Source organism: Dendroctonus ponderosae, unplaced genomic scaffold, assembly GCF_020466585.1.
Source record: "Dendroctonus ponderosae isolate FM_Combo_2020 unplaced genomic scaffold, Dpon_F_20191213v2 Dpon_F_20191213_1, whole genome shotgun sequence".
NCBI lineage: Eukaryota > Metazoa > Arthropoda > Insecta > Coleoptera > Curculionidae > Dendroctonus > Dendroctonus ponderosae.
In genome coordinates this window covers 4399087-4422247 of record NW_026017110.1, presented here as the reverse complement: position 1 = coordinate 4422247, position 23161 = coordinate 4399087, and the positions used below count along the sequence as shown (strand labels likewise).

The window sequence follows — 23161 nt, the reverse complement described above, 5'->3', positions numbered from 1 at the left end:
TTTTGCYTATTCAGTTCGTTTTTTGGTAGAAATTATTTGATTTTTGTCCCAAATTCGAAGCTGGAAAGAGATTTCAAAACGTTTTACAAAGCGACGAAGGAGGCCAGTGATCTAATAAAAGGTATTTCATAATTTTTCGAGAAAAATACGTTAAGATCAGTCAGTATTTTTAAGTGAATCTTTAGAAAATTGAGCCTTTAGAAAAAAGAGTAACTTTGCTAAAACTGGAAAACTCTGAAATTTTGAACTGTAAAAATATTATTGGTAGGGCAGAAAGACCGATTGGGTCGATAGGCTTTTTCTATAGGAAATAAAGATTATTTATATATATATTATTGATAGATGTTTTGTTAAAATAAATCTAAAAACAAGTAGCCAATTGCGTGGCACTGCGCCAACTCCTAAAAATTCATTGAGTTACCCATGCCTAACAGCAAATGTTTCTCCAATTGGATTCTTATACTCAGGTGAAGTGAACGTGAAATGATTAGGCAACCAGGTGGATCCGTGGATTATTTCAAAATTTCTGGTCTCTAGTTCCAAATTTATGAAGAGAGATTAAGTTTGCCAGTATATTTTCTGTGCACTTACTGAAAACCTGCCGCTCACAGAATTGCATACTTTGTCGTTCTGCAAGAGGAAATCTGAATTCTGCTGTCATAACATTGGGAATCATAGAGCTAAATGGGAGTTGTTGACTTGATCAATCAAAATCAACACGTTCTATATCCCGAACACAAATACATCCATATGAATAACACTGAGCGAGCAAACCGATTGATTTATCGTTCAACAGATCCCTGAAAATTTTAAAAGCTAAACCGCCATATTTTGTCGGTTTAAGCCGGATTATTTGGCGACACGACAGAGATCCTGCTGTGTATCTCATTTTTAATCCGGGATTATCGAGGTTTTTCGTGTTTTTTTTCTCTAGGACGCTCCGACATGTCGAGGATAAGTGTCGACGATATATGTGCCTAACGAGATTAATTACAGATTAGCGCTTTTCGATTGGTCAATTAACGTGGCCGAGGATTTCTGCAAGGGCTCTTAATGAACGAACGATGGCGTGCAAAAAGAGAATAAATGCACCACAAGAGCCCACTAAACAACCTTTATTTCCCAGCGGCTTGAAAGTTTTTGATAACCACAGCAAACTGCATAATCATTAAAAGTTGATGTATGTTAACTTCAAGGGGGCACAGTGAGTGTCTGAACAATAATCAAGCATTTATTCGCTGGTTGGATTAGGTGTCCCACAAGTAGCTTTTTGAATATAAAATGTCCCAGATTACAGGAACGCTTTTTTAGCAGTGACGCAATACTTTTCGTGTTTTTTGTCACTTGTCCATCGATCGAGACGGAAATTTGGTGTTATTAACGCATGTCTTTCATCAAATTGTCGAGGACCACTTCCACCACCAAGGACTTAGATTTATAAAATCCAGTCACTAAGTGAATCCTTAGTTGGGAAATAGTGGAAAATTTCACAGAACGGCGAACGTTTGACTATTACACATTTCGACACAAGAAACGGCCATCGTTTCGAACATGACGCTTCGTTTTTGCTCATATCTAATGGACAAATTGAGCTAGCGCGCTCGCTTCTACACCACTGGATAGAAAATAAAAAATTGCATCCAGTAAATGGAATTTCGGGCTCGGAAATAGCAGCAGTTTTCACGCCAAAAGCAAAACTGGAAAAAATATATGAGAATTGAAGGGAACTTGAATGTTGCTCTCTCTTCGTTTCAAGTTCTCGTATGTGTTTTCAGCTGCTGGATTTTTGAGGTTGCTTCCTGAGATTTTGCAATATATTATACTTTCATACTAGAAAGTGCTTAAAGCTAAAGCATGAGCGGTATCAAATTTTGAAATTCTAATTTTGTTGAATGCTCAAACTTGGGCTCGAAAAAGAGAATTTAAATTTCCTTTTGTAATTTATGTTATATCGATTAGTTGTTCTATTGGGGCTTTTCTGGCAATTTCCACCGTCATTATATGAATATCTCCCAAAAAGTACGAATTTATACAGTGTATCGGATTAAAAAAAAATTCTGTCAGAAATATTCTAATGACTATATGGCGCTAGTGTTATATGCTCTTCTTAGTAACTCCATGCGAATAAAAACAGTGTACTTCACCTTCGAACGATCGCCAGTGGCCCACTTTTGATGGCCATAATATATGGCTGCATTTTGAAATAAAATATGCAATATAGGTAGGTCTCTGGAGACAGATATTTGAAATTTACATGGCCAGGACACTAGTCAATATTGCTGCTCGGTCATTGCAGTCCTGGGACGAATGTATGACTTTTGGTCCCCGAAGCATCCGAACATTCTCCTTAACTATGAACTAGTTGGATACAACTTTCGAGTAATCCAAAGGAAATTATTTGAGGGCTGAGCTGGGGGTTTCAAGTAAATAATTTATTACTTGAGATGGCTTGCGGGAATTTTTCTTTGAAAAAATTATATTAATGAAGCAGGATTCTTATTGTTTATGTAAACACGCGGAAGCCAAAAGCAAAACAAACGTGGGGGTTAAATATTAAAATAATCTTGCGTATGTTTGCAAAAACACCAGCCTTGGTTGACAATGAAAAACTATGGCAAATGAAGCAAAATCGCAAATTTATTCAAAGGAAAACTGCTCGCGTTTTCAGCAACAGACTCGGCCCGTTTGAAATATAGATCCAAATCCCAAACATATTATTCATATCTCGCTCGGAGAAATCGTTTTTGCCTAAGAAAAGACGTAAAATATCATCTTTTGTTTCGCTGGCGGTAGTAAAACGATTCCCCATGGCAAAGCCCGGCTTCTTGACATTAATTTTTGATGGGTTAATTTTTCCGGCCACGCCATCAAATCCCCAGCTTTACCACCACGGCTCACTTTGCTTAATTTGTTCAGCTGGTTCAGTTGTGGACGCTGAAAGATTCAAATTTTCTGCAGAATCCTCAAAAATTCCATCGCACAGCGAACAACACATAAATCTCCGTGGAAGAGCCCTAAAGTAATTACACTAACCCAAGGACTGACCGCCGTAGAAACAAAGTAATAAAATAAGGGAGTCCCTATTAGTTAACGTACCTAGTTACATCTGGATATTCCAGTCAGGTATGTGGAATGAAGTTCGGGTTTGTGGGAGAGATATCCAGGTCAGTTTCTGGGTAATAAACTGTGCTAAAGGTGAGTTAATTATCCGTCAAAAATGTGCCCTTTTTCGCGCAAATGATGTCGGTTAGTCGCGCCTGTTCTCTTTTCAAGTGATTTTATGGATTATTAACTTCACATTTGCAAGACGCAGCTTCAGAACATTACCTTGCGTTGGTCTCATTAAAATAGAGCCATTTGAGACAATACCTTCATTTCTTCGCCCTTTTAGCTTCGCGACATACTATTTTCTCGATCGTTGGCCCATTATATATTAAAGTTCATTCGGAAGTTCCTGTGTTCATTAGTTACTAATATACTTGTACTCTATACTATTTGCATTATTAAAATTTAAAATTGAGGTCCACTTACACACTGGCACTATCTGATTCTTTCTAGACATTGCCGATTGGTTTCGATCGAGTCTTGCATTTAATTCTATTTTAAAATCTAAAAATTGACATGACACTATATGAAACTGAAGAAAGTATAGATTGCGCTTATCAGCTAATGCACTCCAAAGAAACACAGATTCAAACTGGGTTTTTTAGTGCTACTCGTATTAACCTCTATCGTTTGGAGATATTGCAAGCAGCAAAAATTACCCATTAACTGCATCATTAAACTAAAAACAAGCTTTTTTAGTGATGAGCAAAGCAAGACCAAGACCAAGACTTGCATGGTCTTGGTCTGGGTCTTGCAAATTAACGGCAGCCTTTGTATTGGTCTTGGTCTTGCAGCAAGACTCTTGCAAGTCTTGCTTTTATGTACAAGAATAATAATTAAATTAAAAGATAATAATAATCGATACAAAATGTATATACAGGGTGATTCCACATCACCCTGTAAAATCAGTTTTAGGTGTACAGAAAAATAATAAAAAAATTAATTGTTATTAATTAAAAACTAATAATTTTGCAAAAAACTATATTAGAAAAACGGCAACAATGTTTTTCAAGGTAATATGTCTAATTAACATTACGTAAATACCTATTACTTCGTAATTATTTAAAACTCCGGTAACCATGAATAAATAGAGAAAGTGACAATGAGATAGACAAGGATAAACGGTAAATTCAACAGGATTCGTTGAATTACTATTAATTTGTTTGCAAATTACAAAAAYATACATTTGAGTCTGTAACTACAAACAAGTGGCTGTGTAATCACCTTATTATGCACTCTTCACAAGMATCTTCTCGTATTCGGTTAATTAACTCCTGCTCAATTTATAACGGTGTTTAGTAATCCATTGGTTTAATGTGTATCTTACATACGTGGTAGGGATGTTGCCGGTATTGATTTGGTGCCTGGGAAAGTGTCAGTTGTTGCACAATGTTCTGAGTGCCACTGAAAGGCTCTTCTGCAATTATGTCCAATACTTGTTCCTCTGTGTCTGGAACCCGAACATCGATTGTTGTCCACTATCTTCCTGGAACCACTCTCTTCGCCCTTTGTTGGCGTGAGTTCTTTCAGCTTCTGCTATGTTATTGTAGCATTTCCCCTGAACTAGTCGCATATCCGCAAATTCGTTAAAGGAAATTCAAACTAAGTCACAGTTTGACAATTTATTGTTATTATTGACAAGGGCTATCCACTTGTCTGTTTCTGTTAATGACAAAAAAATTGTAGAAGAGAACTTTTTTAATATCAAAAATGTTCGTAATTCTTAAGTATTCCTTATACTTCTCTTCTTAAGTATTCCAATATGCTTCCAATTAAACATGGAACCCTGTCAAAATAATGCTTTATAATAAAGTTTAAATTCCATTGTCAACTCTTAATATCTTCTAGAAATTATCGAAAAAAAATGTCTTTATTTTTCTCTTCCCTTCCAAGTGAGCCCCTGTTACCCCTTAAAAAGACTGACGCCAATTTTGAATTACCCTATATATCCAATAAATAAATAATATGTACAATTAAAAAATCTCAGACTATTTGCTACTTTAATAAGTTTAATTCTTTTGTAATTGAAAATTGTTGACCAGTTCTTTTTCATTGTCTATCAATATCCGGAAGATCTTCATCCAGAGAAACCGAATATATTTTCATGTAGTTTACATATTCTAACAAAAGTATAATAACAATGAAATATCTACAGAAAGCTGTAGATATTTAAATATTTTGATTCGGCTTACAGAATTTTACTGATAGAAAACACAACAAAAACTGAATTATTAATAATGGACATGATTCGTTGCAAGGATTAAATTATATTACTGTTTATACACCAACTGTATTTAAGAACCTTGACAAGGCACATTGGAATAATAATTATTACAGTATACAATGGAAACAATTCACCGAAATGTATTTACCACTTGAGATTTTACTGTTTTATCGAATGTGCATAATAAACACATTAATTAGCTTATACCATTTGAATACGAAATTTACCAAAAACTGGATCAAAAATTAAAAGTAATTTAAATATAAATGGGTATTAAGGAAATTATAAATAAATGCTAGAAAATATTAATATTTGTATATTCAGGTACAGTGAAAAGGGTTACTCTATGAGACAAACTTAACCTGTACTTAAACCAACAGAAGGGCACAAACATTAACTATGTCGATCAAGAAGCAATTTTATGTAGGCAATATCGACGACTAACTAACTTTATTTTGCCAATATTAAAATCACCTGCCCCTGATTCAGGTAATCTGAAAGAAAAGAAAAACATCTGGAACCGATCACATTTTAAATAATGTTTTATTTATGACTGTAGCTTTGGTTTCTAATTTAATGTTTCCGGTTAATTAAGCCTTAAAAACGACCCATCTTTTTATTCATCATATTTAATGCTACGAGTTCAGATTTAATGCGGATTAATTATTTAATTCAATATCGGATTACCGTAATGCCCACATTTTGTTTAGTTTTATAGTTTTCTGCCGGGGTAACCCATGCTTAAAACCGAATGACCGGATGATCTTGGGAGAGTCTTGGTCTTATATTTTGATGTCCCGATTTTGGGGCCAAATTTAAAAATTGAGGTTGTAAAGCTGATTGATCTAACCCTGCAGGACCTACCAATCTCGCACTGTTTGGCTTGTATTTTAAGACGTTGAGACTTTTAATTTATTTAGCATTAAAAAGACACACTTGAGAGTGAAAACCAAGCTATACAAATATGGTGTAGTCATTTTAAAAATTGACTAGCAGGGCTGATGTTGATGTAGCTGTATAATCCTCCATATCAAATCTTGATAGAACCATTGAGAAGCGTGTTCAAGTGGGACACTGAAGCAAAGGACATACAAATTAAATGTGTATTTTGCTGTTTAGCTGAAACTTGAGTATTCTAGGCAAAGCTAACTTTTTGTATAAAACCATTAACTGCACCACTATATAATTTTCATGATATTTCCAGTTTCATATGAGGCCTATTAGTGGCATGAATATGCCATATTGCTTTATTAACTGGGCATCTTTATGGCACCCAAATCGAACTATTAACAGCTAGAGGCATTATTATGACCGAATTCCGATTCGTGCACATTCGATGCAATTTCATTCGAATAGGTAAATTTGTAAGACCATAGCGAGGGAAAGAGAGAGAGCGGGGGGCGATAAAAATCAAATTTGCTTCCTTTGTGGAGCGCCGACCGGCCGGAAATGAAACACAATAACGTGGCCGCGCCCCGGGCACTATTTTGATATGCTAATGCCCACTACTCACTTGTTTATGCTAATATTCCGCATAACCCGTCAGATTATTCATAGACGGGTATTTTTGCCATTCCTGCTGAATAAGAGCTGCTTCCAACTGTTTCATACGGCCTACGATGACTAACTTGCTGTTTTTTCTGTTGCAGTTGTACAGGCAGTCAGCTGGGAGGAATGGTGGACCTACGATGGCATATCTGGTAAGTGCATCTTTGACTATAGAAGGACTTGCAAAATGTCCTTAAATGCGCACGTTTGACCAGCATCTCCATCGAGAATTGCTACCAACTTGCTGAAATGTTTCAAATATTATTCACAATTTGCTAGGACAATTTAAAACGCAATACGATTTTTGAACTAGAAATGATTGATTATTATCGTATATACAAATTGTCCCAACAAGTGCATGGTTATTAAGCTTTAATGGTGAAAACTTGCATTCTTATGATGTTAAACCGAAACTTACTCAGTCGTAGTACGACAGAACTTTTTAAAATTTGGACGAGAAAGAATTAATGCTAAGTTCATTTTTGGTTTGTAAAATATTTGTTATGCCCAACATATGTAAAATTAGGGAATCTAACATACAGGAGAAGAAAGACAACACGAAAAATCGGAAAAGCTAAAACTTATTGAAAACATCCAGAAAAAGATAGAGAAGTTGTAAAAGGGAATAGAAGCAAGTACCTAAAAAGCATTCAAAGTGTAGTAAAAACAGAGCCAAGCAGTGCGGATATGAACGAAATCAGTCCCGGAAAATTTTGAGGCAAGTTAATTGGATAATCTCAAAAGTAGCTGATGTAGAAACCTGAAATAATAAATCACGGAGTAACAAAAACAAAAAAGAAAGAAAGCAAACGGCAACATAATTAACCAATACGAGCTCGTAGAGCAGTTAATTTAATTTACACTTAATTTCCATTTAACTAAATTTCTCATGAGCTTCTTCAAGGCGACAATTAAATAGTCGCCGATTTTAATTCATTTAAAGTTGCCTTCATTATGTCAAAAAAGCCATATATCAAGGGGCTGGAGGGGGCTCTGTTTTGTTGAGGCGCGCACAATAGAAAACTCCCGGAGGAAACTTTTTGATTTATGAATTTCAACGGCCGCAGAGTTCTTATATATATAAATATTATCGTCGCGCCGGGCATATTTTAGAAAGTTGGCACAGCCGAGACGAACGAGCAAAATGTTCCAATACTCGAATCCGGAAGATTATGCGGTGCAGATATTGTTAAAGTTTTCGAATTGATGATGTCTGCGACGATATTGATTTATTATAGCATGTTTGCGCGATTATTGCAAGTTTCACAACTTTGCAGGAGTTTTTCTTTAGGAGCGTTATCAGCTAACAGCAATCCCGAGTGATTTGTACATTAGCGACATTATTTATGTCGCGAATGTATATGTGAGCGGAAGCAAGCAAGGTGTGAATCAAATCATAATTAGAGATGAAAAAGTGAATCTGGACACCGGCATTTTGCTCTAATAAACGACATCACTAAACCGGAAACCAGTCAGTATCTCTGAGCTGATATTCGCAACGGAAACTTGTTTTCCGGCAATGAAACAAAGGCAAGGTTTGAAATTTCACACTGGCATCGTAACTGGAACGCTTATTTTATATTATTTCCGTCGACATCATGCAATTAGTTTCATAATTTTCCCAACTCAGTTTGCTGCTGCCTTTTACATTTATAGCCGGATTGCTTCGTTAGGATCCGCTGCCTGAATTCGGCTTAAATTTCAATGATATTCCGTTACTGCCATTTGTCTATTTTCCTGATGGCTAATAGCATGAAAAGCTCCAGAATTCGTTCTGCTTTGAATACTTCGGAATAGAAGTTTTGATTTTTTTCTACCGAAATAATACGGCATTGTTTCGGTGTCAAAAATCATTCATATCAGGCCATTCAAGCGTGAACACCTCTCTATATTATAACCTCAGCTCATATAACTTGGGTACTTTCCTACGAACAAATATTTGCGTCATAATCAGAATATGACTTTGCCATAAAAACCAACACCTTTAAATCCTGTCTGTTTAGCTGGCAGCTTGTTTCGAATCAGACTATTGAACATGGTCAATAAACAGGCGTATTTTTATGGCAATTCAGCATGGGAAAATCTGGCAAAACACTCACGAACAGAACGAAGCAAATAAGTAAACAGAAATCGTAAAAGTTAAATCGTTATTGAACTCAGAAACATCGGAGAGACACAGAGGGAAGACAGAAAATCCGGATATTGGATTAGGTGGTCGGGTTAATTGCGGTTAAGCATTGCAATTCTTAAATTAATTTTGCTTGATTGAATTAAAAGAAAACTTATTGGCATATAGGAATATGCAGGTGAATGTTCAACGGCGTCCAAAGCCAATCGAGAATGGTCGCGTACTAAACTGACAACTCGAAAATCGATTAATCCGACATGCAAAAGATAACAGTTAACCCCTGGTTAACAAACCCTAAAATAATACGGCGTCAGCCCATTAAACAGAACCATTATTAGATTGGTAAACACGCGGCGGCACAACTCTGCTAATATTTGCCGTTTTGCCAATTATTCATTATTAGAAAGACTGCGAAAGAGGTTGGGATAATAGCAGGGAGTCGAAGAAGAATGCAGACATTGTAGTCAAATATTTGTCGTAATAGATTTTTTGCGCCATAAAAAGACCAAACTTGGCAAAATAAAAATCTGATAAAAATGATTAATTATAATTTTAACTACTATAATACATTCCAGGTCCTAGATGCTTTTCCAATTCGGAACATTTTTGAGATTCATTCATAATTTCAACAGCCTTAGCCCACGAATCGTCATTTGATATGACCATGGATTCAATGATTGATCATTATAGGATAGGAATCAAATGATTATTTTAAAGAAGCCAATAACTCGTTTCATCGATGTAACCTTCGCATTCAATAAGTGCAACGAAATGAATGAATAGACACTAATTTTAATTATAATAATTTTGCAAACCCTTGCAGACCCCGGTGTTAAATCTACTTTTTAAAGTGAGTGTAGTCATTTATATTATACTTTACTTAGACGCAATGGATTTTTCGTCCACAGTTGAACTGGGGCAAGTCATAAAGGAGGATATTTGTTAGAGTTGAGCGATAAATCACTACCTGTGATTTTTTCACAGTGATTAATAAATTGCAATCACAATCTGTGACGAAAATAAAATAAACAGTGATTTAAAACGTGATGGTCTCAAACGTGATATTAAAGAGCCTCTTATATTTTCACTGCTATTGCGAGTTGCGGGTGGTGATCATATGTTGCGCATGTGGCCCGGCGAAAGAACGAACCCAAATAAAATTATTTTGTTCGTTAATGAAAGCTTGCAATCACGGGTTCCCTTGGGCCTGGATTTTATTGATATTTTTGGTATTTGATTCATATTTCAGTATGCACCACATTGATTCATATTCATTAGCCGTATTCCGACTGTGTATCAGTAGCCTGTTTGTGTATTTTTAAAATAATTTTCTGGGAATACACATAGTATTTCTGTTTTGTTCATTTTTTCGAATTGAAATTGTTTGTTATGTATTGTGCAGAGCGACGGAAAATTACTTTTTTGGGCCTTTCGTTTCTGCATTAGATAATAATTTTGCAAAATGCAATTTATGCAAAGCAAAATTATTTTACAAAATAAGTACGTCGAATTTGAAACGACACATGAAATGTAACATCCCACCGTATTAATACATTCTGAAAATTTTAGCGAAATGTAGCGAAGTAATATTTTAAAACCTATTTTGTGGATTTGTGGCACACGGTTAATTTTCTGTAACGGGTTACAATGGTCCAGTTTTACCTTGGTAATAGCATGTTCCTTTTTAAATTTTTCATTAAAATTGCAGAATGCTGATTGTAGAAATAGTGATGATATATAATGATTTCCTTTATTAAAAACCTAATTCTTAACATTCGTAAACTTAAAATAATATAAGATTCTAAAATAAAACGCAACATGGGTCAGAAGTAACTACTCAAGGACCAAAAAAACTGATAATAATAAAACGATTATGAAATAATGATTAAATAAAATATACGGTTATATGGGAAAATGTTTAAAATTTAAATGTTAAAAATTTTCATTTAAAAATAAATTAGCATTTAAGAATGACATTTTTTGCAGGTGTTTTTTACCGATTTTAATTCTTCGCACGTTTATGATAGCATCCGCTTTAAAAAATAATCTCTGGCATTTCGTTTCACAATAACATTAAATAATCCACAATAACAACAAACAGAAATACGTGTTTGGCAAATCTGGACGAAGTTACGACTTACTCGAGTTAATTTTAGTACCACCAAAAAGTAATTAAAAAAAAATATGTCGACCTTACAACGCTTATTACTATTCAAATAACTTTTATTTTATCTCTGACTGAATTTATATTTAAAAATGGCCAGCTTGCTTAATGCAGGTGCACATTCTGCTTAGAACGCTTGTTATTTTATATTTCAGCTGTAAAATTCCATAATTTTTATATTAGACTCTTAGTTTGCTCATAGCTCATATGCAAGTGCACATTCTGCTTAGTTTGCTGGTAATGAGCATATAACTATCGAGCTAAGTTTCTTGATAGAAATCCCTTTTTTTATATTTATTGCAAACGGCTGCAACTGGATAGATCGCTCGACGGTGTCGGAAGTGCGCACCGCTATTTTGGATTTATGAGACGGTTCCAAAAAAAAACCGTTAGATCGGCTAGCTGTAACTACGGCTTCAGGTTATACGTTAGGAACCTGTTATTTAAGCGGTTACGTTAAATACCGACCAGCCCTACTATTTTCACTAAAATAAAGTTTTTTTCAGATCAAAAATTTAAATTAGAAAAGATCGAGAGAAAAATAATTAAGCCCTACATACTCTATTCGTTCGGTGCAAAAAATAATTTTTTGTTCCTTTTTTAATTTCTTTCCAAAATATTTTTAGAACTTTTACAGTAGGTACATAGGTTTACAAACTGTCTAGGAAGTTGCTAGTTGCTGAGGCTGTTATTTTTTAGCGTCCTTAAAATCATTTGTACTTTAAGTAACAAATATTATTTATTGTATACCTAAATAAAGTTATTTATTTAAAAGTATGAATTACGAACGTTTTAACATTGTTTCTGCAACTGACGCATAATTCCCCATCACCTCATGACGCTGCTATATCACGAAAACGGCAACCACAAGTGAAATCACATTCACAGGTTAAATTTGCAGTTAAAAATAAACCACATTCACAGTTATAACAGTGATTTTAAAATCACGCATAAGCTCATCTCTAATATTTGTACGTTTAGGTCATATAGATAGAAGTGCACGTCACTGAAAGCCAGGCACTTAAATTTTCCCGGGGGGGTCGAAAAGATCCCCCTTAAGCGCTGACAAGCTGACGCCCCCAAAATGAAAGATGTTGAAGCGCTCGACACTAACAACTTGGTCAAAAATGTCATCATATCGAAAGGGGGGGCCCCACCAATTTATCAGTTCATCCTCTGCCAGTTATAAATGAATTGGTGCGGTGAGAAGCCCTGATGTATAGAATTATTCTATTCATCACTGTGATGTTTATTAATAGGCGAAGTTTGGTGTAGTTTTCAGATGGCTCGCCCGAAAGTTTGATGGCGGATTGTGCTGCTGGGGAGGTTCATTCCCATTGTTTATTGAAATTTACGATGCGGGATATTAACACCAAGTGAATCGAACTGTGATGCTTCAGGACGATGCATTTATGGGTCACTGTTCGAAATGGAAAAGCTGTCCAAATCGGGTCTTTTTAGGAAGTTTTCATTAGTTTTGTCGCCTGTCGAGAGCTGGAGGTTTTCTAGTTTTAGTCATTTGGAAGTTTCAGTTTGAGATACTCAATAAAATTTAGTGAATATTTTGGAAACAACTGGCTGTGTTTTTCGTGTGATTTGTTTACTTTAATATATGTATATGTTCATATGCTACTTCTTTATTCTGATCGTTGGTTCATTAACTGGTTGGTGCTTCTTGAGACTAATGGAACAGTCAGACATTTCCGGATTTTCAAAAGAAACTGTTGTCACGCTTTTTACTTTTTCTTCAGGTTTTTAACAGGAAAATTTTCAGTTTAAAAATGATCAGTTTTCAACAAAACTTTGCGATATGATGTTTACGTGATGCGCTCGATGCGGATTGTTACATATTTCAAATCATCAACTTTTGGGCGTTTCTCAATTCTATGGGCGGGGTCAGTTTCAATTTAGTGAGGAACAAGAATATATATTTTTGTACTTAAAATGGAATTTTGAGTCGATTTTTACTCTCCTTTGGGTCTTTGACGATAAAACTTGTCTGACATTTTCAGATTTCAAGCCAACGTTGCGATATTGGTTTTCATTCAAATCTTCCTTAGCTTAATTTAGTGAAGACCAAGAAAACGAATGCGAACTGCAATGAAACTATGATGATCGACAAATCGATGTTCGCTCTCCTTTCAGATCTTTTAATAAATAGATAAATAATACTTTGCGATATTGGTCGTCATTTCAAACTGCTGTCATTTCAAGGCAGAGTCAGTTTGAGCTCAGAATGAGAATCAAGAAAACACATTTTTGGAGTTCAAATGCAATTTGGAGAACATTTATTTTAAATACTCCGTCAGAGCTTTGATGTGTAAATATTCAGTTTCATAATTTTCAGTTTTCCATATAATTTCAATTAATCTTCAAATCAAACATTTTTGTTTTGGTATTTGTCATCATTACCCTGTAGGCACTTCTTAATAGTGCGGGAAATCAGTTATTGTAAAGTGAGATTCATAGAAAGCCATCTTTCAACTAAAGATGAAAAACGTGAAAATAAACCAAGTAACTAAAATTAGCAAAGCAGCTAATGTGAATAATATATAACTGCAAATATGCAAATGCAAAAGAAGAAACCCTCATTAATATGCAAACACAATTTCTGTTTCCGATCTCAATAAAACTACTTTATGTCATAGCGAGTAATAATAATCATAATAATGATAATGCCATGATAATGGCTGACATCGTTTTACTTATTAATTGGCGGAATTGGATGGAAATTATAGTCCGAGACTGGTTGTTTTATTTCATACAAAGTTCACAGACGTTTGAAATGGAAAGTATTTTCTATGCATAAAACATTTAAACAGTTTGAATATACCCGTAGTGGGCACCGTAAAGTGGCAATACTATTATGTCTCAAGTACAATTCAATTGATGTATCAGGCATAGAGGTCTTGGACGTCAATAATACCTGATTTAACTCCTATGGATCGGTGTATAATATTCCGATAATATTCACAGTTTAAATGTGCGTTTTATGGGAATATCAAGCTGCAAAATAATATTTCTAAGCCAGTATTTTCTTTCGATTTTCGTACAGAGTGCTACGTTTTTGATAGGAACTGAAAAAACAAAACTTGGGATTCGTTTCAATATAAAATATTTGAATTTTATTCATTTCCATGTTTAGAAATATAGAATGATTGTCTGCGCATTCCCAAAACGCCCCTGATGCAGTTATTTTTAGGCCATTTTTGAAAACAAACCGGAGCGAAAACCCTCTTTCAGTATATTTTAGCACGCATACCTTCTGACTATCGCGGCTTGTCCATTCAAATTAAATTCCTATTGCGCCCATTATGCCAATATTCGTAATGCGAATTCGAATCGGTGTTTTTAGCATTTAGTTAAAGTTTAGTATTGTATTATTTGCTTCAACCGGATAAATGATGGAGCTGTAACCATTTTTGATAATGTGATATGGCGCAATTTTAGCTGGACGCGTCCATGTATAAAATATGCATATTGTTGTGTGGGGACATTGGTACATACCTATAGTTAAACAGTCGAAGAATCCACAGTTGATTGTACCCAAACAACCAACCAACTGAGTCTGAAAATGCTTCTTTTGGGCACAATGTCGCATGCAGATACACTTATGTATGGTAATCACCCTGTCTGGATTCGGGTGCTTTCCAACAGCGACAGCTTGAGTAGACGGGATTTGAGTTCTCAAGCTAAGCTCACAGACGTATCTGTTCAACTTAATTGGCGCTAGTCACTAATAAACAGAAATATAATCAAAAAGGCCCACTTTAGGCCTGATTAACTTCTGCAAATCCCCCTCGGGAGTTTAATTTGGAATAAACACTGGTCATAAGTGCTTAATAACGCAGATTGTATATCAATTTAATGGGCTCTGTTTATGAACCATTAGACATTTATTTCTGTATTAAAACACAGCTTGGAGGTTAAGAGGAGATCTATTTGGGATGTTCCATAATTTAGTAGGACATTAAGAGCTACTGTAAATAAGCTAAGTCCTTTTATAGACATAACTTGCGACTGTAAGTGGCGTTTTTAATTGATTTTCCAGTCATTATTTTCATGCTCCACCTTGGCAGACATTAAGGTCTATACGTCTTCTTTCTCGCAATTCGAATCGACGGAAATGTTCATGGATATATTCGAAGGCCCAATTATGGGAATTTTAATTCCCCGGCACGTAAGTGGAGGAAATATTACGCAAAATCGAATACGAAATCGTGCCACATCAATCATTGAATGAAAGATAGGAAATGAATAGACCAAAACCGAATCCCACCAATCCGGTTCGTGTGCAGAGTGTCGTTCTTTTGTTTCGATTGACTTGCACGAAAACCGTCGGAGAGGAAGTGTCGGAAACTGTGACTACCGATTTATTTCTGATTTTCGAATTTGCGTTCATTTTACCGTTGCGGTTCTGCAAAAACGCTTGCTAATGTCCGTTTTGGTAATGGAATGAATTCGAACTGTAGCATAACTAAGCGCTATTGAATACTGGAAAGTTTCAGCGGTGTTCTGGATAGTTTTCTCTGGACAGCTAGTTTGATCTAGATGGGTAGTTGGCTCTAGACAGCTAGTTTTGTGCAATTTTTACGTCCAATTTATTTCAGAGCCAAACATCTAGAGGTGTGCCATAACGGTTATTTTTCTGTAACGGGTTACAACGTTCCAGTTTTACCTTGGTAATAGGTGTCAAAATGCGGTTCAAAAAGGAACATGTTCCTTTTTAAACTTTTCATTAAAAATGCAGAATTATGATTATAGTAGAAATAGTGATGATATATAATGATTTCCTTTATTAAAAACATAATTCTTAACATTCGTCAACTTAAAATAAAATATTCTAAAATCAAAAAAGAAACATGGGTCAGAAGTAACTACTTAAAGAACAAAAAAACTGATAATAATAAAACGATTATTAAATGATGATTAAATAAAATATACGTTAATATGCGAAAATGTTTAAAAATCTCATTTTCATTTAAAAATGAATTAAGAATTAAATTTTTTGCAGATGTTTTTGACTGATTCTAGTTCTTCGCGCGTTTATGATAGCATCCGCTTTAGAAAATAATCTCTCGCATTTCGTTTCATATTAACATTAAATGATCCACAATAACAACAAACAGAAATACGTGTTTGGCAAACCTGGACGAAGTATTACTAGATTTAATTTTGGTACCACCAAAAAATAATTTTAAAAAAATATTCAATCTTACAACGTTTATTACTATTCAAATAACTTTCATTTCATCTCTGACTGAATTTGTATTTAAAAATGGCCAGCTTGCTTAAATGCAAAGGTGCACATTCTGCTTAAAACGTTTGTTATTTTCCATTTGAACTGTGATGGAATTTATGTCTTAGACTCTCAGTTTGCTAACAGCTCATATGCAAGTGCACATTCTGCTTAGTTTGAAATGCTGAATTATATCATCGCAGCAACTAAACAAATTTTTGCTGGTTCCTGGAGAACTGAACAGTAATTCTTATAAACGAAGAGTGATACACAATCATCAAGGCAACGCGCAACTACATACAACATATTTTCCGCTGACAAATGGTTATTGAAACTGCTGCAACTGGATAGAGCGAGAGCGCTCGTCGTTTTCTCCACTTTTTCAGGTTTATGAGACGGTTCCAAAAACAACCTTTAAATCGGCAAACGGCTGCAGCTAGTGCGAAGTGTGCACCGCTGTTACGGTTTTATGAGACGGTTTCAAAAACAACCGTAAAATCAGTAAATGGCTGCAGCTGGTGCGAAGTGCGCACCGCTATTTTGGTTTTATGAGACGGTTCCAAAAAAAACCGGTTAAATGGGCTAGCTGTAACTACGGTTTCAGGTTACACGTTTGGAACACTGTTATTTTAACGGTTACGTTAAATACGGGCCATCCCTACAAACATCGGGTATTTTCTGTGTCCTCAAGTCGATACGTCTGCTCTTGGCTCACAAAATGAAAAAGTGAAGTGTTTTTGCCTGAAAATCTTAGAATCGAAATTTAAGTAGGTATGCTGAAAAAGTAATATTAATAGCGCCATCGAGATGGAGCCCTAATTGAGCCACTGGAAAACATTTAAACTACATGGTACTTTTGGAAAAACTTCTTAAGCTTAACAGTACGTACTGAGGAAATTCTACTGATACAACCAAAAATTGTTGGCTCTTTTTTTGGTTTTTCCTTTTTACGAACTAAATCTTATAGTTAGCACTAATCAGACCAAGTGAGTGAATCGAATACTTCCTACTGAAAATCCCTTTTAAGCGCCAGCCCCAAAACTGGCTGATTCATGACAATAAAAGCGAAATAATAATCCCATACTGTAACTGCAAAAATCCCCAGCTAAATCTCCGACTGATCCCTTCTAAGCCCTTTTGAGGGCGACAATGTAACCGCAAGTAACTAAATACAATGTCTATTTGTGCGATTATTATGAAAATCGGGCTCGGACCTTTGGGCCCTTCGGACGGAGCGCGTTAAACCGACACTTGTTAAGACCTTTGGGGGATTTCAATGGCCTTTTTAATAGTTTAGGGAAATTAAGGGTCGCTACTACTAGGCGGCGTTATTCTATGGGCGGCGGATTATTCTCTGTCTTTAAATGGGTCACCAGGCTATTGCTTCTATATGTAAAATTATATGTAAATTGAAAATTTTTAAGCCAAGTGATACTTAGAAAATAATACTAGTAATAATAATAATGGAAATAGGTAGGCGTTAAACTGTTTTTAGTGGTATGAAATGCAACTAAAGGAACGAAAAATAGACTTTATGAGGGGATTAATGCGAAAAACAATTAATTCAGTCTGTTTCCACTAAAATGCCTGTTCTGTTTGGATATGCAATTTTGGACGGTAATTATTTAAGTGCTGACCAATTTGGACTCGTTAAACTCGATAAAACAAAACAACAATGTCGATGTTAATGTTATTTGGCGCTGATTTCTGCATGCGTCTGTATTAATATTGTTAGTTATAATGAAATTAATGGAAATTTTCAATTAAATTGTCCTCTTACGCGTGTGGACTGGCGGCGATTTGCGAATTAATTGCCCCGAATCGATCTGGCCGGCGGATTTTTCTCGGCAACTATCAGCTCGACACTTAAAAGCTGCAAGATCTAAACTTCGGCCGGTCGAAGAAGTGATAGGAAAGTTGGCCCCGAGGAAAGTTCGTATCACCTAGAAATAGGAAAAACCGAAACTAAACAGCCCGGAATACGGCTGCTTTGGCACAAGTTGGTGCAGCTTTTAATAAAAAAGTTTTTATCACACCATTCTCGTGGGATTGCTCACAGATGGCCTTACGGAAAGATCTAGCAAACTAACTACATACACAGGGAAATAAATTGATTTGATGGTAAAATACTTTCGGGAGAAAATGCAGATCAAAAATTCTCTTTTAGGCCAATTTGAGTCACATCTGCCGCATTTTTACCCGATAATAAAACTTAAGACTTTTGGGTAATGAGGAAACTTCATCATAATATCATTTAATTAGTTCCAGTCGAATTTTTGACCTTCCCAGTGTCTTGTGTATTCGGCCTGTGTTAACTAAATTGAAATTTAGGTCAATTTAGGTTGTTCTTTGCTCTTCTTTTCCTTCTCTTAGAGGCATTTCAGTTTGTCCCTAAGTTTCCTTCAGAAGATGTGTTTAAAATAACCACCTAATGCGTTATGCGATTTTTGACCAGTTTACTTTACTAACATAACTACCATTCACTCACAACTAACATAATAAAATAACGACTTTCTAATATCACAAAAAGCCTTGAGACAAACCCAAACCGTCGGTAGTTTTTACAGAATTAAGAAAGTTTTAATTCAGTTTCAAACCCGCTATTCAAACCTCTTACTAAATCTTTAGTTTCGCCTGGCGGTAAGTCTATTTTCTGGTCCTGTTTGTTTTTGTGTGTTTTTTCTTCATTCTCGCGGTTTTGCTTATGATCCAATTCTGCTTTTTATACCACATGGTTTTACAATGGAGGAAGTTTGTATTGGTTCACTGACTAGCGATTCTTTGTTTATTCCAATCCTCTATTTTTCTTTTGAGCGCCACAATTTTTATTTTCGGTAGCTTCGCTCTTTCAGTGCGCTGTTTATCCAGTTCCTGACTATATGGAAATCGGCACATGTGATAATTTTCTTTTGATTCTAAAGGAATGATTTCTTTCCTCTTTCATAGCATGGATGCTTTGTGTTTTTTTGCACCGTATTCTAGTTCTATCAGCAGTTTGTTCTGTAGCTGGTTAGTACAGTCTCCAATAGAGATGTGACAAACGGTTATTTTGCTGTAACGGCTTACAACATCCCAGTTTTACCTTGGTAATAGGTTTTAAAATGCGGTTCCAAATGGAATATGTTTAAATTAAATTTTTCATCAAAAAAATTAACCGGAAAAAAAACCGGTTAAATCGGCTAGCTGTAACTACGGTTTCAGGTTACATGTTTGGAACAGTGTTATTTTAGCGGTTACGTTAAATACCGACCATCCCTAGTTTCTAGTTCATTGTTATTACCTTCATCTTCATCGCCATCTTCATTTGTAAGCCAGAAAAAATAAAAACATTGGCGACAAAATATGCAAACGCAAATGAAAAAAAAACGTCTTCATATTGCAAGGGTGAAAACCATAACTTTTTAAGTCAGTTTAGGTTCTCGAATCTCTTAAAGACATCGCAAGTACCCTCCAGAAATAATAGGTCATATAATGCGTATATTGGAGATGTGGACAATTTTATTATGCAATTTAACCCCTTGAGCTCGCCAAAGATATTTCCCATCCAGAGAACCGACAGCAATTTTGATTTGAGCCCATTTCTCTTAGTACTTAAATAATTGAATAGCACTGAATGGAGAGAAACAATGTGCATTTTTAAGGTAACGACCGGTCCAATATTAATAAATTCGTCCAAGAAAATATTCCTCTATGGGCATTTTCGGTGGTTGGGAGCATCCAATCTGTCCTCTGGAGAAGCATTATGCAAAACAAGCGTACCTGGTGGTCCATCCGCCGTAATATCCGCCGATTAGACTCAGTTTGTGCCATGCCAGCAAATGGAGAAGCTTCGTTCTCCACGTGTGCGGTCTTTTAATAATACAAATTCAGCGAAATCGCTATATAAGGTGGAATTGAATTGTCCTTTTATGGTTATGCGGTCTCAGGCATTCGGCCATTTGCGTTCCTATGTCTTGAGCACTTATAAAGATGTCGAGCTACTGATCCCAATTGTTAACAGTCTATTTCGATTTCAGTTGCTAATTTTCGGATTTTGCGTGAAACTTTCAGCAGGATTGTTGATTTGTTGCCATACAGAAATTGGCAATTTCGATACCTTCTAGGTTCAGGAAATTTGATTTTTGCGTGTTCGTTACAGATTTAGGGCCATTGTAATTTAAAGCAGCATTTCTTGCTAATGAAAAACTACATTTGTTTACTGTTTAAATTTGCGGAACCTCTCGACAGTGATAATTGGTAACTATTGAAACTCTTTACAGTGCATTAGCACTGAACCTTTTCTTGTTCCAAGCCAACGGTTGGCTCAGTATTTCCCTTTTATTCTCGAATTTTCCAAATTCTTAATAACGAAGTTCGATGTAGACATATGCTTCGTATTTTAGCTGTCCATAAAAGAACCTCAATTTATATTCAGCGTGATTCTAGATCGGTGAAATGTTGTAAGTATATGGAGATGTATTCCTTAGCTGACTGAAGTTGCATTTCCAATGTACAGCTTATGCAATATTGCAAGCTTTTAACGGCCATTTCTGAAAAATCATGCCAGATATTGGAAGATGGTTATACGACTTACGATAATTTGTCTAATTTTATGGAGAACAAAAGACTGAATTTCTACTACATGACCCCCCCCTCCCCCCCTTGACTTAAAAGCTGGGTCCGCCGCTGCTCAATGTGTGATATTCACATTTTGCTTTCTGGGTCAAAACTACTCAAATTTCCTCACTCAAGTTGTGATTACGGAATCGCATTTTCAAATCTCTATCCAACGATGCTAAAACGAATTCTGTGGCTTAAATGGTTCTTGAGAAACTTCGAGAAAAGCAGCGTCATGTTTCAGTCGATTTTGCAACTCAAAAGAAACACTCGCAAATCTAAAACTTCTTGAAATTAAGATATAAAGATTTTTCTGAGAAAACTGCCGATATTTTCTTATGTAGGGTTCACTTTCTACAAAGGCCATATAGTATTTAATATTTAAATTTCGCTTTCTGGGGCAAAATTACTCGAATTTCCTCACTCATGTTCTTATTACTGAATGGAATTTTCAATTCTTTATCCAACGAGGCCAAAACGAATTATGTGGCTTCAATGGGGCTTGAGAAATTTCTAAAAAAGCAACGTCATGTTTGAGCCGATTTTGCAACTAAAAAAAAACACCCAAAACAATTGTCGAGTATAGTTTTCAATGCTTCCGCATTTATTAATTCTATAAATTAAATTGATTTTGTCATAAGTTAGTAAAATAATGTTTGAGAACATTATTTGAATAATTATTGGCAGTACAAGACTGGCAAGGGCCTACTTTTCCTTTTAACCCTATCGTTTCTGAGTATGAATTGAACAAACTGACAGTGCATAAAACCATCTTACTCCATATGAGGTGTAATTGCATTACAAGACGAAGTTCCTACGTCGATTGGCCATTTTGTGGTTCAACTTTCAATATCTACCACTTACAGAAACGAATTTATAATGCTGAAAACCTTATGGCCAAAAATTAGTAATGCTGTTAATTTCTCCAGATCAGCGTCTCTTGATTGCTTCCTCGTTTTTAGAAAAATAACTGTTGTAAATCATATCTATGTCTTTCACTCCCTAAGACAGTTGGTCATTCTGTTCCATCAGCATAAGATCTACAGCATCTTTTTGTGGCGGTTATTCTGAGTAACTTGGCAAAATATTTCCTTTTTAAAAGGCCATTTTTTTTAAAAACCAACATGGCTTTTTTGCATTGCTGGGGTTATTATAAGTTAAATGCATTTTGGAGAAAGGTAGGATGAAAAACCGGGAAATATATTTAGTCTGAAATTGAGAAAAGTGATAATGCACAGTGCAAAATCCAAATGAAGTAATCCAGGTCATAAGCAGCGGCCGGTTTAATAAAACTCTGGCTCCGACACCGGAGTCGTTCTCCAGAAAACAAATGACATCATCCGGTAGCGACACCCCAGGCCTCCTCTAAAATAAAACAAGAACGCGTTCACGGCCTTTTCAATAAAGCCGAAGCCACCGACACTGTGAAATCGCTCTAACGTGGACCTTATGGACTCTATTTTCGAAGAGCAGCCGGAGACCGGAATTGATTTGTAACTGAATTTTTATTGGACGATCGTAATCGGTTTTAGGCGAGAGATTTCCACTGGAAAGTGTGCAATTAAGTGCAGTTTTTTTTGCGCCCCATTCAATGGCTCATGAATTTTGGACCGTGGTGATCGATCAGCTTGCTGCACTGTTCATATTAGTTTTGCGTTTTGACTTATTGCATATATTGATCAAACGACAATATGCGTATTTTATCTGGAATACATTGAAGCTGAAGAACGGATGATTGATGAGCCAAACATCAGCACGATTAAAACAGTCGGAAGTTTTGTACGGGGGGTCAAATTTGAGATCTGGAGTTTTGCGGCCAAATACACTTTAATCGCTTCTTGGAGGCAACCTTGGAAGAAAATAGAAAAAAATATTTTTGCAAATTATTCCAAAGTAGTACTGGGGGAGTAATTAGGAGAGTTTGTTTGCAATCAACATACCGATAGTAAATGTATATTTAATTTAAGAAAGGATCAATACTTATATATGTATTTAAATTTCGATTTGAATAACCATTAGTCCCTGGGCCTTACAAACAGTACATTTAAAAGGCAGTTTAAGTCATAATTTATTTTTAACATTTCGGAGTTGAGGTGTATCACCGCCATGCAAATGATTTAATAAAGACACATTTTAGGAACCGCTCCCAGTTGAAAA

The 23161-nt window shown here is 35.6% G+C and overlaps 1 protein-coding gene and 1 long non-coding RNA gene across 2 annotated transcripts in view; one reads left to right on the top strand and one right to left on the bottom strand.

The window, feature by feature from the left end:
• The window catches only part of LOC109533338 (carbonic anhydrase-related protein 10), a 119445-nt gene that overhangs the window by 22714 nt on the left and 73570 nt on the right, over positions 1 to 23161 (top strand). Inside the window, exon 3 of the mRNA XM_048663412.1 lies at positions 6979 to 7029. Coding sequence (XP_048519369.1) covers positions 6979 to 7029 — 51 coding nt within the window. The remainder of the gene's footprint in view (positions 1 to 6978; positions 7030 to 23161) is intronic.
• LOC125503330 lies at positions 2615 to 3475 on the bottom strand. Its single transcript, XR_007280747.1, has 3 exons — positions 3328 to 3475; positions 3097 to 3264; positions 2615 to 2934 (listed from the first exon to the last, which is right to left on the bottom strand). It is a non-coding gene; the product is annotated as an uncharacterized LOC125503330 (long non-coding RNA).